The sequence below is a fragment of the Harpia harpyja genome, chromosome 4 (assembly GCF_026419915.1).
Source record: "Harpia harpyja isolate bHarHar1 chromosome 4, bHarHar1 primary haplotype, whole genome shotgun sequence".
Lineage (NCBI taxonomy): Eukaryota > Metazoa > Chordata > Aves > Accipitriformes > Accipitridae > Harpia > Harpia harpyja.
The window spans coordinates 85,331,721-85,344,277 of record NC_068943.1 but is presented as its reverse complement, the minus strand read 5'-3'; the positions used below and the strand labels follow the sequence as shown (position 1 = coordinate 85,344,277).

The window sequence follows — 12,557 nt, the reverse complement described above, 5'->3', positions numbered from 1 at the left end:
GCAGCGCCCACCGCTAACGTGTTTATAACTTTTTTTTTTTTTAAACACATTTCCTTTCTTTTGGTGGGTTTTTTTTTTAGTTTGGTTTTTTTTTTTTAACTTTTTTTTTTAAAACAAGTTTCCTTCCGCTAATTAACCTCGGTGCCAGAAAGCAGCTGGGTGCGGTGGAAGGCGGGGGGAATAAAACTCGGGGGGGGGGGGGGGGGGGGGGACGGGACAGGCCCCACGCAGGGACGGGACGGGACAGGAGGAAAGACGAGACAAGAAAAGAAACGGAACGTTTTTCCTATTTAATCTCTGCTGAAGGGGAGGCTGGGGAGAGCCTGGCCGGAGTGGGGGACGCAGAGAGACCCCCCCACCCCCGACCCATCCGGCAGCACCGCAGGGGTCCGGTCCCCAGCACCCAGGGGCCAGGGCTGGGGCGGGGGGGTCCAGTGGCACCGGGGGGGTCTCGGCTGGGACAGGGGACGCCGCAGCAGAGCGGACACGGCGCCAGCTCTCACACCAACCCAACTCCTTACGGCACACCTCGCCAACCTCGAAACATTTAAATTATAAAAAAAAATTAAAAAAAAAAAAAAACCAAAATTGTGCGTATAGGATTTCTATTTCACAAAAAAAAAAAAAAAAAGTTTTGTTTTTAAACTCTCCCCTCTGACCCCATTACAGCCACTCAAGGGGGGGGGGGGGGGGGGGGGGAGGGAGAAAAACAAAGAGGCTTCCCAGCACTTTCCGGCACCCCGCTCCTCGCCACGGCAGGGCACCGGCCGGCAGCGCTGGGACCCACCGGCAGCACCCGCTGCCGCCTCTCACACCACTTGGACACGAACCGGTGTTTATCCCATTTTCTAACTAAACGTAACAAGAAGGCAGCGGCGGGCAGAGTCCTGGCAGGACGCGGCCTCCCCGGCTGGCGGACGCGGCACCCCCTGACACCGGGGTCTGGCCCCGGCGCTCTCCGTGCTCCCGCCCGCGGCTCGAAGCCAAATGTCCAAAATAAACCGAACGTCGGCTGCGGGAGGGCAGGGGCAGCGTGCGGAGCAGCGGCAGGCAGCGAGGACGGGCAGGATGGGCAGGCAGGGTCTGGGGTTCACCCGCTGCCCCTGGGACCGGAGCAGCCGGTGGGAAGCCTCGGCCGGTAGCTGACCGGTGCCGCTGGGGATACGGCTGCCAGCACGGGCGGACAAGTCCAGGAAACGTGTTGCAAAACCCAAGAGAACAAAACTGGGGTCACGGAGGAACTAAACCATCCGTCAACGAGAAGGCAGGAGAGGGCAGCGGCCATTGGCACGACCCGGTGATGTACGGAGCTCCCGGCGGCTCCGCTATTTCCGGCAGGTCCGATGTGGCGTCTGCTTCTTCTGCATCTCCAGCCGGCAGCGGCTGCGCTCGTCCAGCCAGGGCAGCTCGAAGTTCCTGCGGGCAGAGCCGCCGTCAGCGCGCCGCGAAGCACCGACCCCGACCCAAAACATGCCAGCACCCTCCCGGCGGGCAACGCCGAGGATGCCGGCCTGAGCAGCGGTGTCCGGCTCAGCCCAGCTCCGTCCCCTCCCGCCACCGGTGACACCGGTACTCACTGTGGGGTCAGTTTTGGTAGGGGCCGGCCAAAGGCGACGACAGGCAGGTATGGGGTGATGAGCAAGCTTTCCACTGCGGGAGAGACACCGGAGTGTTACACAGCCCCTGCCCGCACCCCCCGCTGCAGGCAGCACCCCTGCCTGCCCCCCAACACCCCTGCCTGCCCCCCAATGCCAAAGGCACTCACCGTCATCTGGCTCAGGGAAAAATGAGGTAACTTCAGGCTCTGACTCCTGAATTCCTTTCCTTTTGTACATTCGGAGCTGCAGCCGCTGTAGAATTCTCTGTTCCCTGATCCGCTGAATGTCCCACCTGGAAAATGCGATGCCCCCAGGCGGAGGGGGCAGTGAGAAACTGCAGGCAGCGAGCAGGCAGGCAGCTTGACCCTCCCGGGGAGCTCAGGGGGCTGTGCCGGGGCTGCTGCACTGGCAGCAATGCAGGAGCATCCCTTCTCCGGCAGTATTTCTGGTTCCCATTCCGGCTGCACTGCGGGCGGCCGGGTCCCATGTCCCCCCGCTCCTGGTGACACCCCAGGACCCATCCCTGCAGGAGCAGATGCAGACCACCCGCTCTGCCGGGAGCCCCCAGACCCCCATCACCCTCTTTGCTCCCACCTTTTCCTTCGTTTCTCATCCAGCTCCAGCTTCGCATGCCGTTTGGAAAAGACGCTGTCATCCAGATTCTGCAAGGACAGACGGGGATGAGCGCGTCCGCCGGGTGCTGGCAGCCCTGGCACAGCCCCAAGCCGGCAGCCAGAGCCGCCGCGGCACAGAGGGGTTGGCCCTTCGCCCCCACCCCAACCCTCCAACTGCAGCCGGGGTTTGCCATGCTGTTTGTGCCGGATGAGGGGACAAGATGCCGCCAGAGCCGCAGCGGCAGCAAATGCCACTAGCCACTCTCCTGGAGCGGTGAAACAGCCGGGAAGGAGCCTGCGGCAACGCCGGCTCTGACAGCAGCCGCTGCACCCGCCGGGGCGGCGTACGTACCTCCAGGATGTCCGAGGGGTTGGGGTCTCTCAGGGGCTCCACGACATGGTCCCTCCAAGACGGAACTGTAGGACGAGAGGCCAGGCTGTTAGCCCCATGCTGGGACCCCCACCAGCCCCATTCCCACCGCCTCGCTGCTTTTTTCCAGCCCATCCCTCCCTTGGAGGGTGCCGCTCAGCCTCCCCCAAACCCCCATCCCGAGCCAGGCTGGGCGATGCCACCGGCTGAGGGCAGCGGGAGCTTGCCAGGGGGGCGGCGGGGGGGACCATGGGGAGGCAGAGCTCATCGCCATCCCCCCAGCCAAGCACGCAAGCAAACCTGAGCCGCTCCAAGAGGAGACACACCGAGCTCCCCCCGCGCCAGAGCGCTCGGCCATCCAGCGCAGCCTCCGCCGGCAGCATCGGCGACTGGCACAGCCCAGTGCTCCTCACCGCCGGTGCTCACCGTGCTGCAGGACCCGAGGAGACCGGCTGGGAAGGGGCAGCCGGCAGGACAGGCACCGGATTCGGGGGCAGCAGGCGACCCCGTGGAGGAACCCGCGCTGTGCCACGGTGGCACAAGCCAGAGAGACGTTTCCCAACCGCAAACGGGAAGTTGCTTCACCCCTCGCTCAAACGGGCACACGGGGCTGCTTGGCAAACCGGGCGGCTAAAGCGGAGCGGGGCCGGCAGCCCTGCCCAGCGCGCTGCCCTTGGCTCGGCCATGCAGGCAGTGGCAGCCCGGCACACGCCGGAGCAGGGTAAGCCAGAGACGTGGTTCAGGAGAGCCCATCGCCGGCACCAGAGCTGCTACCTGCTGCCGCGGGAGGAGCCAGCGGCACGGCACGACTGGCTGCACCTCTCCCACCGCAATTGGGATTCTGCCCTTTGCTGGCTTCGGGGTGAGGGTGCCGAGTCCCATTCCCCAGCCGCCCCGAGGCGGGTGAGCCCCTCTCTGGCCGCCGGCTTTGCCCCAACACCCAGCACGGCGGTGCCAGCGCCACGGCGGGCTCTCCATCGCTTACTTGCTACAGTCTCCTCCTTCTTTGGGGAGGGCTCCCGCAACGGCAGCGGCGACGGGGGCGGCTGGTGCCAGCGGCACAAGTACATTTCCGTGGTTGAGAGATAGGGCAGGTCGTCTGTCTCGCTGCTGAAGAAGCCCTTCTCCTTGGGGTGGGCGCCGGGGCCCTTCAGCGGGACCGAGGCTCGGAGCGGGGTCTCCAGGAGCGACCTGGGTTTTTCTGGAGTCTCTTGGCTCCGCAGTTCTCGTTTACAAACAGTTTCGGACAAGGAGCCGCTCGATTCTTCCTTCCCCGGGGAGTGCTTTGGAGTTTTACTCTTCACTTTCGAGAACTCGGACACCAGTTTTTTAACGGGCGTCTTCCTCTCTGCGCTCCCAAACGTCGGCTTCCTGCGGGAGGAAGAGGAGCTGAGCCGGGCGCATGGATCCTCACCCAGCACAGGGGCTGCCATGGGAGACTACCGGCATGCTCACACCAGGGCCGGCCGGAGGCAAGTTTCTGAAGGCGAGAGGGCCTTCCCTGGCATTTCGGGACTCCCCCTCCTCCTCGCCCAGACTTTCACGAGGTTGCCCCTGGCCAGCGCCAGTGCTCGACGGGATGCGCTCCCAGTGCCGGGCAGCCTCTCCGAGCGGCTTGAGGGTCGCTGGGCTGAGCTGGCACCTCAGTGCCCTGGGTAGTGCCAGCCCTACAGATGGAGGGCCAAGCCACGGGGAAGGTCCCCCCACCTTCCCCCCCAGGCCCCACGCAAGCAGAGCCGGGCACCTTCTACCTTTTATGCCCCTTCCCGTTCCTGCCGTAGGGGAAGTGCTTGGGCTGCAGGGTCGGGGGGGGCTCCAGCAGGTCCTGGGGACACTCCAGCGGCAGTTTCTCGCACGCCTCCGCCTCCGGCTTCTCGTCCACCTCGAAGCCCTGGAAGATGCGGTGCTTCTCCCGCTCGCTGTCCTTCTTCACCAGCTGCACCCGCCTTTCCATGCGCTCGATCCGCGCAAGGAGCTGCAACGCAGGGCGAGGGCTCACCTCGCGGGTGCGCTCCCGGGGGTGAACCCCGCGTGCGCCCCTGCTCCCCGGGCAGCTGCCTGCACAGTGCCCTGCCTGCACGGTGCCCTGCCTGCACGGTGCCCTGCCTGCACGGTGCCCTGCCTGCACATCCCTTCAACGGCAGGGAAACACTCCGGGGAAGAGCTGACCCGCAGCACCCACACCTGAGCCATCAGCCGCTCGCAGAAGCGCTCCGGCACAGGCGTCGCACGCGGTGCAGGACCAGCAGAGGACCCGTGCCACACCGCCGCGGTGCCCTGCCTGCTTTCTGCCCGTGGCAAACTGTGCCCGTCCCGGCATTTACCTGGCAACTTCTTGGCAATGCTCGGGGTGCAGGAGCACGTTTGCGAGGAGACCCTAAACGGTGCCTGAGCCATACCCACTTGGGCTCAGCCTGCACCGCGGGCTTCCCGGCACACCGGGAGTGCCATGGCTCAACGCCTGCCCTCCCAGAGGGGACAAGAGGCCAAGGGCAGCGTCTGCAACGAGCACCGGGTGCTGCGGGCATCCCACCACCCGGACAGTTCAACTGCAGTGCTGGCAGGCCGGGGCTAAGATGTCCAAACAGCACAAAATGGCCACTCGCTCTCCGGCTGCTTCTCCCCCTCCGGCGCTGCCCATCCCCGTGGCAGGAGGGCTGCAGCTAGCTGCAAACCCTGCATGTTTCGAGGAGCAATTTGGGGGTCTCGACCACTGCTGCATCCTTCCCGAGTGCCGAGGCAGCGCCGCCAGCCCTGGGGAGGGAGAGGGCGGTTCATAATTAGACGTGGGCTTCATTTGAGAGCGAGCACCCGACTCGGTGACACACCTGCCCTCGGTCACCCGTCCCCGACCCTCGCCCGTACCCCACCAGCCGGGAGCTGCAGCCATTTAGAGGGGGTCGACTTGGCAAAGCGCAGCAGGGGGGTCCCAAGAACCAACCCCCCCCCCCCCCCGGGACGTGGCTGCAGGGGGGGCACGGCCTCAAGGAGAGGAGCTGGGAGCAGCTCCCGGGGTTCGCCTGCCCCGTCTCCCCAGCAGTTTAACCCCCATGGGAGGGATGCGCCACGGTGAAGCCCCGTCGCAGCCTCGTCGCAGCGGCTCCTCCATGTTGGAGGACTCGGCACACACCGCGGGGACGCGGCATCGCCGTGCGGCCCCGCCGGCTGCACCACGTGGGATGGCCCTTCCCTCCGCAACCGGGGCCACTGCAACCGGGGCCACTGCAACCACCACCGCTGCAGTCAGGGCGAGCCAGCGCGGTCTTCCGGCACCCGGCACCCACCGCCCCGCCGGGGACGGCTGGGGCGGGCACGGCCTGGCAGGCGGGCGATGCGGGTGCGAGCGCACGGCGAGGCGCAGCCGCATGCGTGGGGCAATGCGGGCAGGGGTCCCGTGGAGGGCAATGCACGGCATCCACAGGGCTACGCAGGCAGGGCACCCATAGGTGACAATGCACGGTGCCTATAGGGCAATGCAGGCAGGGCAGCCACGGGGCGGGGGGGGGGGGGGGGACAAACCTCAGCCGAGGCGCGCAGTGGGGTGCACACAGCATAGGCGATGCCCAGCAGGGCCCCCCCCGCGAGTGCGTGGGGCAAGGCAGGCAGCCTCGCAGGGCTGTAGGGGGCCCCCCAATCCCTCGGGGAGGGGGGGGGGCAGCCCCCCCTCGGTGGGGCAGGGCAGGGCTGCGGCCGGTCCTGCCTCTGCGGGGTGATTACCCACGCGTGACCGTGCTCCGCCGTACCCCCCCCCCGCGACGAGGGTGACGCGGCCCCTTTAAGTTCACCCCCGCGCGGCGGGGCGGGAAGGCACCGCGGGCCCTTTAAGGCCCCCCCGCGGGCCCGCTGCCATGGCGACGGGCGGCGGCCCGTTAACCCCCGCCGGCCCGCCCCGCCCCGGCCCTTTGTGCCCCCGCCGGTCACCCCGCCCCCCCGCCGGCCTTTGTCTGGGGGGGGGGGGTGGCACCGACCCCCGGGGGGGGCATCAGTACCTGGGGGGCATCAAGCCCCTGGGGGAGTATTAACCTCCGGGGTGTGCCTGGGGGGGGGGGGGCATAGTCCCTATGGGGGGGGTATTAACCCCCAGGGGGGGGGCATTATTGCCCCTGGGGGGGGGCACTAACCCCCGGGGTGGGGCATTAACCCCCGGGTATCTTGGGGAGGGGGACTGACGCCCCCCCCCAGGGGGTATTACTCCCCAAGGGGGGGAACACACACACATATTAACCCCCTGGGTGCTGGGGGGGGGCGTTAACCCCTGGGGCGCCACGGGGGAGGGCGTTAACCCCCAAGGGGGGGCATTAACCCCTGGGGTGCCACGGGGGGAGGGGGGGGGGCACTTACCTGTTGGTGGGCGGAAACCCCGGGGGACCCCGGGGTGCTGGGGTGGGGGCATTAACCCTGGGTGGGTAACCCCGCGGGTGGAGGGGGTTAACCCCTGCTGTGCCGCGTTCCCGCCACCCCCCCCCCCTCTCCCCCCCCCCCCCCCCCCCCACCGTACCGTGTCCCGCTCGGCCTTGAGCTCCTCGATCTGCCGCTCCTTGGCCTGCAGCTGCTGCTGCTGCTGCTCGATGAGGTCCAGCTGGAGCAGCAGGATCTGCCGCAGGCAGGCCGCCTGCCCCGGCGAGCCCCCGCCGGCCCCCATCCCGCCGCGCCGCGAACCGCTCTTCCACTTGCCCTCGGCGGGCAGCGGCGGCGGCGGCAACGGAGGAGGAGGAGGAGGGCCCGGCTCGGCGGGCCCCGCTCCCGGTCCCGCTCCCGGCCCCGCCGAGCCTTCCCCGGCGCCGCGCCCGGGCAGCACCGCCTGGTAGCGCGGCCGGGCGCCGGCATCCCCCGCGCCGGCCTGCTTGCCGCCGGCCAGCGGCACCAGCCCGGCCCAGCGCTGCTGCTGCTGCTCCGCCGCCGCCGCCACCCCCGCCGCCGCGGCCCTTGTGTGCCCCCAGCGGCGGCGGCGGCGGCTCCCGGGGCCGGCGGAGCGGCGGGGCGGTGCGGTGCGGAGCCCTCCTCCCTCCTCCCTCCTCCTCCTCCTCCTCCTGCTGCTGCTCCTGCCCCCCCCCGCGGCGGCGGCGGCGGCGGCGGCTCGGCCGCCCGGAAGGCGGTAGACCTCATGGCCGGGGCCCACCGTTCCGTACCGCCCCGTTATCGTTCGACGACGCGGCGTAGCGGCGGCGGCGGCCGCCGCCACCACCACCACCGGCTGCGCGGCCCGGGGGGCGGCGGGGCCCCGCCGCCATCAGCGTAGCGCATCCCCCGCCCCGGGCGGCGGGGGCCGCGGGACACGGGCAGGGGCTGCCCCGCCGCCCCCTCCCCTGTGCGGGGCAGGGGAGGGGCCGAGCCGGGGCCCCACGCGGGACCGCTCCACGCGGGGGGGAGGGGGGGGCGGGAGGCGCGGGCCGGTACCGGGGGCGGGTCGAGACCGGGGCCGAGCGGCGGCCCCCGGTTACCTTTAAACCGGGCTCGGTGCGCATGCGCCGGCGGTGGCTCCGGCCGGGGCGGGGAGGAGGCGGGAGGGGGGGGTGTGCCGGGACCCCGGGGGGTGAGGAACGGGGCAGGTCTGCGCGGGGGAAAGACCGGGAGCACGCACACACCACCCCCCCCGGGGGACAGTTCCCACCCGCTCCCCCTGCCCCGCTCTCCCGGGCCGTGGGGTGGTCTCCACGCGGGGGACTCGCTGGTCCCGCGTGGGGCGCTGCCCGGTGGGGACGGGGCGGGGGTCCCGGGCCGGCAGTACCGGGGCCCGGCCGCCCGGTGGCTCCCGAGCGCGGCGGCTCCGCCCGGAGCGCGCCGGGGTCCCGGGCCCGCCCCCCCCGCCCCCCCCTCCAGGCCCCGTCCCGCCGCCCACCGGGGCTCTGTCGGGTCTCGGCACGGCCCCACGGCGAGGGGAGCCCGCGGGGCGCGGGGAGCCCGTGTCCCGGGGAGAGGGGGAAGGGGGGGGGCCACGGCCACGATCCCCCCACGCGGGGGGGGTGGGGGGAAGCGAGGAGGGGGGAGGTCCTGTTCTGCGGGGGCGGGTTTGTCCTGCGTGAGTCGGGGCTCTGCCAGTGCCCCCGCGGGTCTGCAGCCCCCCCCCTCCGTGTGCACACACCCACCCCCGCGGGTCTGCAGCCCCCCCCCCCCCCCCGTGTTCACCCCCCCCAACACCCACACAGAGCCCTGCAGAGCCTGCGGTTCCTGGTGTACATGTGCAAGTGCATGCACACCCCCACACACACCGCCCCCCCCCGCAGAGACTGCAGCCCCAGCACACACACACGCACGCACACACATGCACACGTACACGCACACACACGCATGCCCCCCCCCCCCCGCAGTGAGGGACCGCAGCCCCCACTGCAGGCACACGCGCACCCTGCAGGCACTGCAGCCCCACTGCACGCACTCGCACACGCCCCCCCCCCATACTGCAGCCCCAGTGTACACACGTACGCGCACACACACACACACAGCATTCCCCCCCCCGCGATGAACAAACACCCCCCCCGCAGCACACAGGGCCATGACATTGGGGACACGCAGGGCACGTGCCGGTGACACGCACGGGACACGTGGGGGACGTGGTTCTCCGCAGAGCTGCATTCACGGGGGGACACACACGGACACGCACACACAGTGGGGTGGCCCCCCCCCAACACCCCTGCACAGCGGCCCCCCGCGAGTCGCGGGGTCCCCCTCCGCCGCGCTGGCCGGGCCGCGGTGGCAACGCCACCACGCCACGGCGCGGTGCAGGGGAAGCCCCTCGGCTCTCGCCGCCACCGTGCCGTGTGTCGCGCCAAACCCTACGGACGGCCGTGCCTTCCCGCCGCGTGCGCACGGGAGCGTGGCCGTCCTCGTACGCGCGCCCGACCGGCCACGCTCGCCCACGCGCGGCCACGCCGGCCTGGACCGAGGGGTTCCCGGCACCCGGTCCCCGCTGCGGCAGGCCCACGTGCCGGCCGGGCGCCCGCCCGCACATGGCTCTGCAGCAGGGCCGCCGCGCAGGGAGGGCTGCTGGGGCTAAAAATGGAGCAGGGCTCACATGCCAGCGCCACGTGACGCCGCAGCCAGCTCGCTGGGATGGAGAGGGCTCCCTGCACCCGAGGAGGAGGAAGAAGAAGAAGAAGAGGAGGAGGAGGAGGAGGGGAGCGCCCGCTCACATGGGCTGGCACAGACGCCAACCGGCCCGGTGCCCCGAAGCCCGCGGCCGCCGTGTCCCCCGTGGGGTCGGGGGCTGCTGGGGGCTGCCCCACATTCCCGCCGAGCCGTGTTTTGGGAAGGCCGAATAGGGGGCCACGGAGGCGTGGGAAAGGGGCGCGGGTTCCCCATCGTTCGTGCCCAGGGTGGGGGGGTCCGTGAGGCCGAAGGAGCCCCCATGGCCCCCCGGCGCTGCCCGTGCCGCCCCCCCCCCCCGGCGGCTCGGGGATCCGGGTCCGTGGCGCTGCAAGGAGAACACAAACATCAGCGCTTGAGATTTATGGGGCCGCGGCTGGGAGGGGTGCGGGCGAGGGGGGGGCCAGCCCTGCCGCAGCCCCACCCTGCAGGCAGGGGCCACGGGGGTGCCCCCCACCCACCCCAGCTGCTCCCCGTGTGGGGGTGTCCCGGGCCACCCCATATGGTGAACACACTGGGGTGCCCCCCTCCCCCAGGGCCCCTGCCCCCCCCCTTCTGCACCCCCATATCCCAGCGTCCTCCTGATCTCTGGGTCCCTGCACCCTCCTGGGGTCTCTGCACCCCCAGATCCTGCACCCCCCTGGGCACCTTGCGCCATCCCTGGATCCCCGGGTCCATGCACCCTCCCAGCTGCACCCCCTAAATCCTGCACCTCCACGGATATGTGCACCCCCAGATCCCGCCCCAGGGTCCCTGCACCCCCAGATCCAGCTCCTCCCTGCCCCCCTGCATCCCCAGACCCTGCACCTCCCGGGGTGCCTGCCCCCCAACCCAGCTCTGCCTCATCCCCCGGTGCCGGGGTGCTGTTGGGGTGCCCCTGCCTGCCGTGGGGTGCCCCCACCTTCCCTCCCCGGGCCAGGCCTGCCTTGTTTACCTGATTTTTTTTTCCCTTTCCGCGGGGAGGGGAAAGGCGAGTCCTGGCAGCGCAGAGCTGTCAGCCCCAGCCAAGAGCCGTGGGGACGAGCCAGGGCTGCGCTCTGCTTTTCAGCCACGGATCTGCTGCTGCACGGCAGGAAAACACCCCAAAACCCTGAGCACCCAGCCCTGCCTGGCACCCCGCAGCCGCACCAGGGCTCCTGCCCTCCCACCCGCTGCCGTCAGTGGGACCCTGTGGGGACGAAAGGGGGGCTCGAGGGTGCGGGACCCCGCAAGTGGGGTGAGACCCCGGCAGCTCTGGTTGTCCCCCCCGCAGCATCACACCTATGGCTGGGGAAACTGAGGCACAGGATGGCACAGGATGGCATCCTGAACCCCACAGGGATCCTGCAGCCCCACAGTGGGTTTGGAGGGCGTCCAAGCACGGGTGGGTGCCGAGGCTGCAGGGCTGGGGGGGGTCTGCACCCTGCCAGACCCCCAGTGCCCAGCTTGGGGGGGGGGGGGGGCTACAAGCAGGAAGAAACCCCCGTCCCTGGCAGAGACACCCCCCCCTTTCCTGGAAAAGGTACAGCAAGGTAAACAACCCGGCCAGCCTGGAGTAAAAATAAATCCCTCTGCACGCAGGCGTTCACGGGCAAGCGGAGCGCACAGTCACGTGGCACAGCCGCACGGCACCGCCGGCAACCCGGGCACCGGGGCACGCGGGCCGCCGGCCCTCGCGCCCACTCCCTGGCACCGGGAGATGATTCTTCAGCTGCCTCCTTGTCCCTGGGGAGCAGCGGGGTGCTTGCCGCAGGGGAGGGGGGCCGGAGCCAGACCCTCTGGGTGGACGTGGCAGTGGGAGGCCGGGGACGGCGGAGGGGGTGCAGCTGGGGGGGGGGCATGGCACGGGAGGGGGCACGGGCGCACGTGTCCCCCCGCTGCTGCCAAGCAGGACTCACCTGGTGCCTGAGCGTGGCGGCACGTGACAATCAGAGAGGGGGGGTTGAGGTGCCCCGGCTGTGCCACGGACTGGTCGGCATGGGCACTGCCATGTTGGGGTGCATGGGGACCCGCGGGGAGCCCCCCCAGGGCACAGCTCCGGCCTCTGGGAGGGTCCCCGGGACAGCTCGGCCGCGGGACTGCTGAGGGTCCGGCGCAGGGCACAGCAGGCACGTGCCCAGCTGTAGCACCCCGCCTTCCCGGTGGCTTTGGTGGCCCCATCGCCCCAGCCCTGCTGCCCACGGATCGTCCCCCGGCTGCCATCCCCGTCCCACTGCTGGGATGTCCCCCGCTGCACCCAGCCTGGGGGCCCTGCTCACAGCACCCTCACACCGACCTGCTGTGCCGGGGTCCCAGCCCCACAGCGGGACCCCACGGTGGGACCCCACAGCGGGACCCCACAGCGGGAATCCATGGGATTTATCTCATCCCTCCCAGCCCCTCAACCATCCTGGGGACCCCCGGGGGAGCTGAGCAGCCAGGTCCGGCCAAGGATCCCTGTACAGGGCCGGCTCTGTGCCGTGTGCCGCAGCGCCGTGCGCGGGGTTGTTTTCTGAACCGAGATGAGCGGCTGAGTCACGGCTAATTGCCGCGGCCCAGGAACGTGCGAGGAGGGGAACGAGGCACCGCACGGGGCCGGTGGCACCTGCACGCTCGGGGCAACCAGGGCACGGCTGAGCATGGCTGCGCCGCTGGGAGCAGGGATGGGGCAGCAAGGGCCCCCCGGCCCTGGGGCCGGCATCTCCCCGGGTCCGCTGGCCCCCATGCCAGCCTGGCGCCACACATCCTTCTGGAAGCTGCCAGGGTTTCTCCCTGCCGGAGGTGCCGGCTGCAGCGTGGCCACGGCACCGCGCAAACCGCCCGGTGACTCAGGGTGAGGACAATTCCTGCGGGGTGACGGGGTGTCCCCACCGCCCCAGTGCCGCAGGGTGCTCTGCAAACTGGGAGCAGCCCCAGCACCCAGCAGGGGTCCCT

General features: G+C 70.2%; 1 protein-coding gene across 1 annotated transcript; it reads right to left on the bottom strand.

Annotated features, from left to right (window-relative positions):
- Positions 1 to 202: 202 nt before the first annotated feature.
- On the bottom strand, positions 203 to 7,593 carry MSL1 (MSL complex subunit 1). The gene is made up of 8 exons (XM_052785439.1): positions 7,081 to 7,593; positions 4,334 to 4,557; positions 3,568 to 3,953; positions 2,565 to 2,629; positions 2,193 to 2,260; positions 1,766 to 1,890; positions 1,578 to 1,650; positions 203 to 1,416 (listed from the first exon to the last, which is right to left on the bottom strand). The coding sequence occupies exons 1-8, from the start codon at positions 7,222 to 7,224 to the stop codon at positions 1,326 to 1,328; spliced, it is 1,176 nt and encodes a 391-aa protein (XP_052641399.1). The 5' UTR covers positions 7,225 to 7,593; the 3' UTR covers positions 203 to 1,325.
- Between the last annotated feature and the right edge of the window lie 4,964 nt (positions 7,594 to 12,557).

Bases quoted from the DNA above. Each gene is read 5' to 3' on its own strand.
- MSL1 (XM_052785439.1), bottom strand. From the start codon at position 7,224: ATGGGGGCCGGCGGGGGCTCGCCGGGGCAGGCGGCCTGCCTGCGGCAG. The intron at 2,630-3,567 runs GTAAGCGATGGA...CTCGTCCTACAG, and splicing joins GAAGGAGGAGACTGTAGCAA to TTCCGTCTTGGAGGGACCAT. The intron at 1,891-2,192 runs GTGGGAGCAAAG...CGCATTTTCCAG, and splicing joins GATGAGAAACGAAGGAAAAG to GTGGGACATTCAGCGGATCA.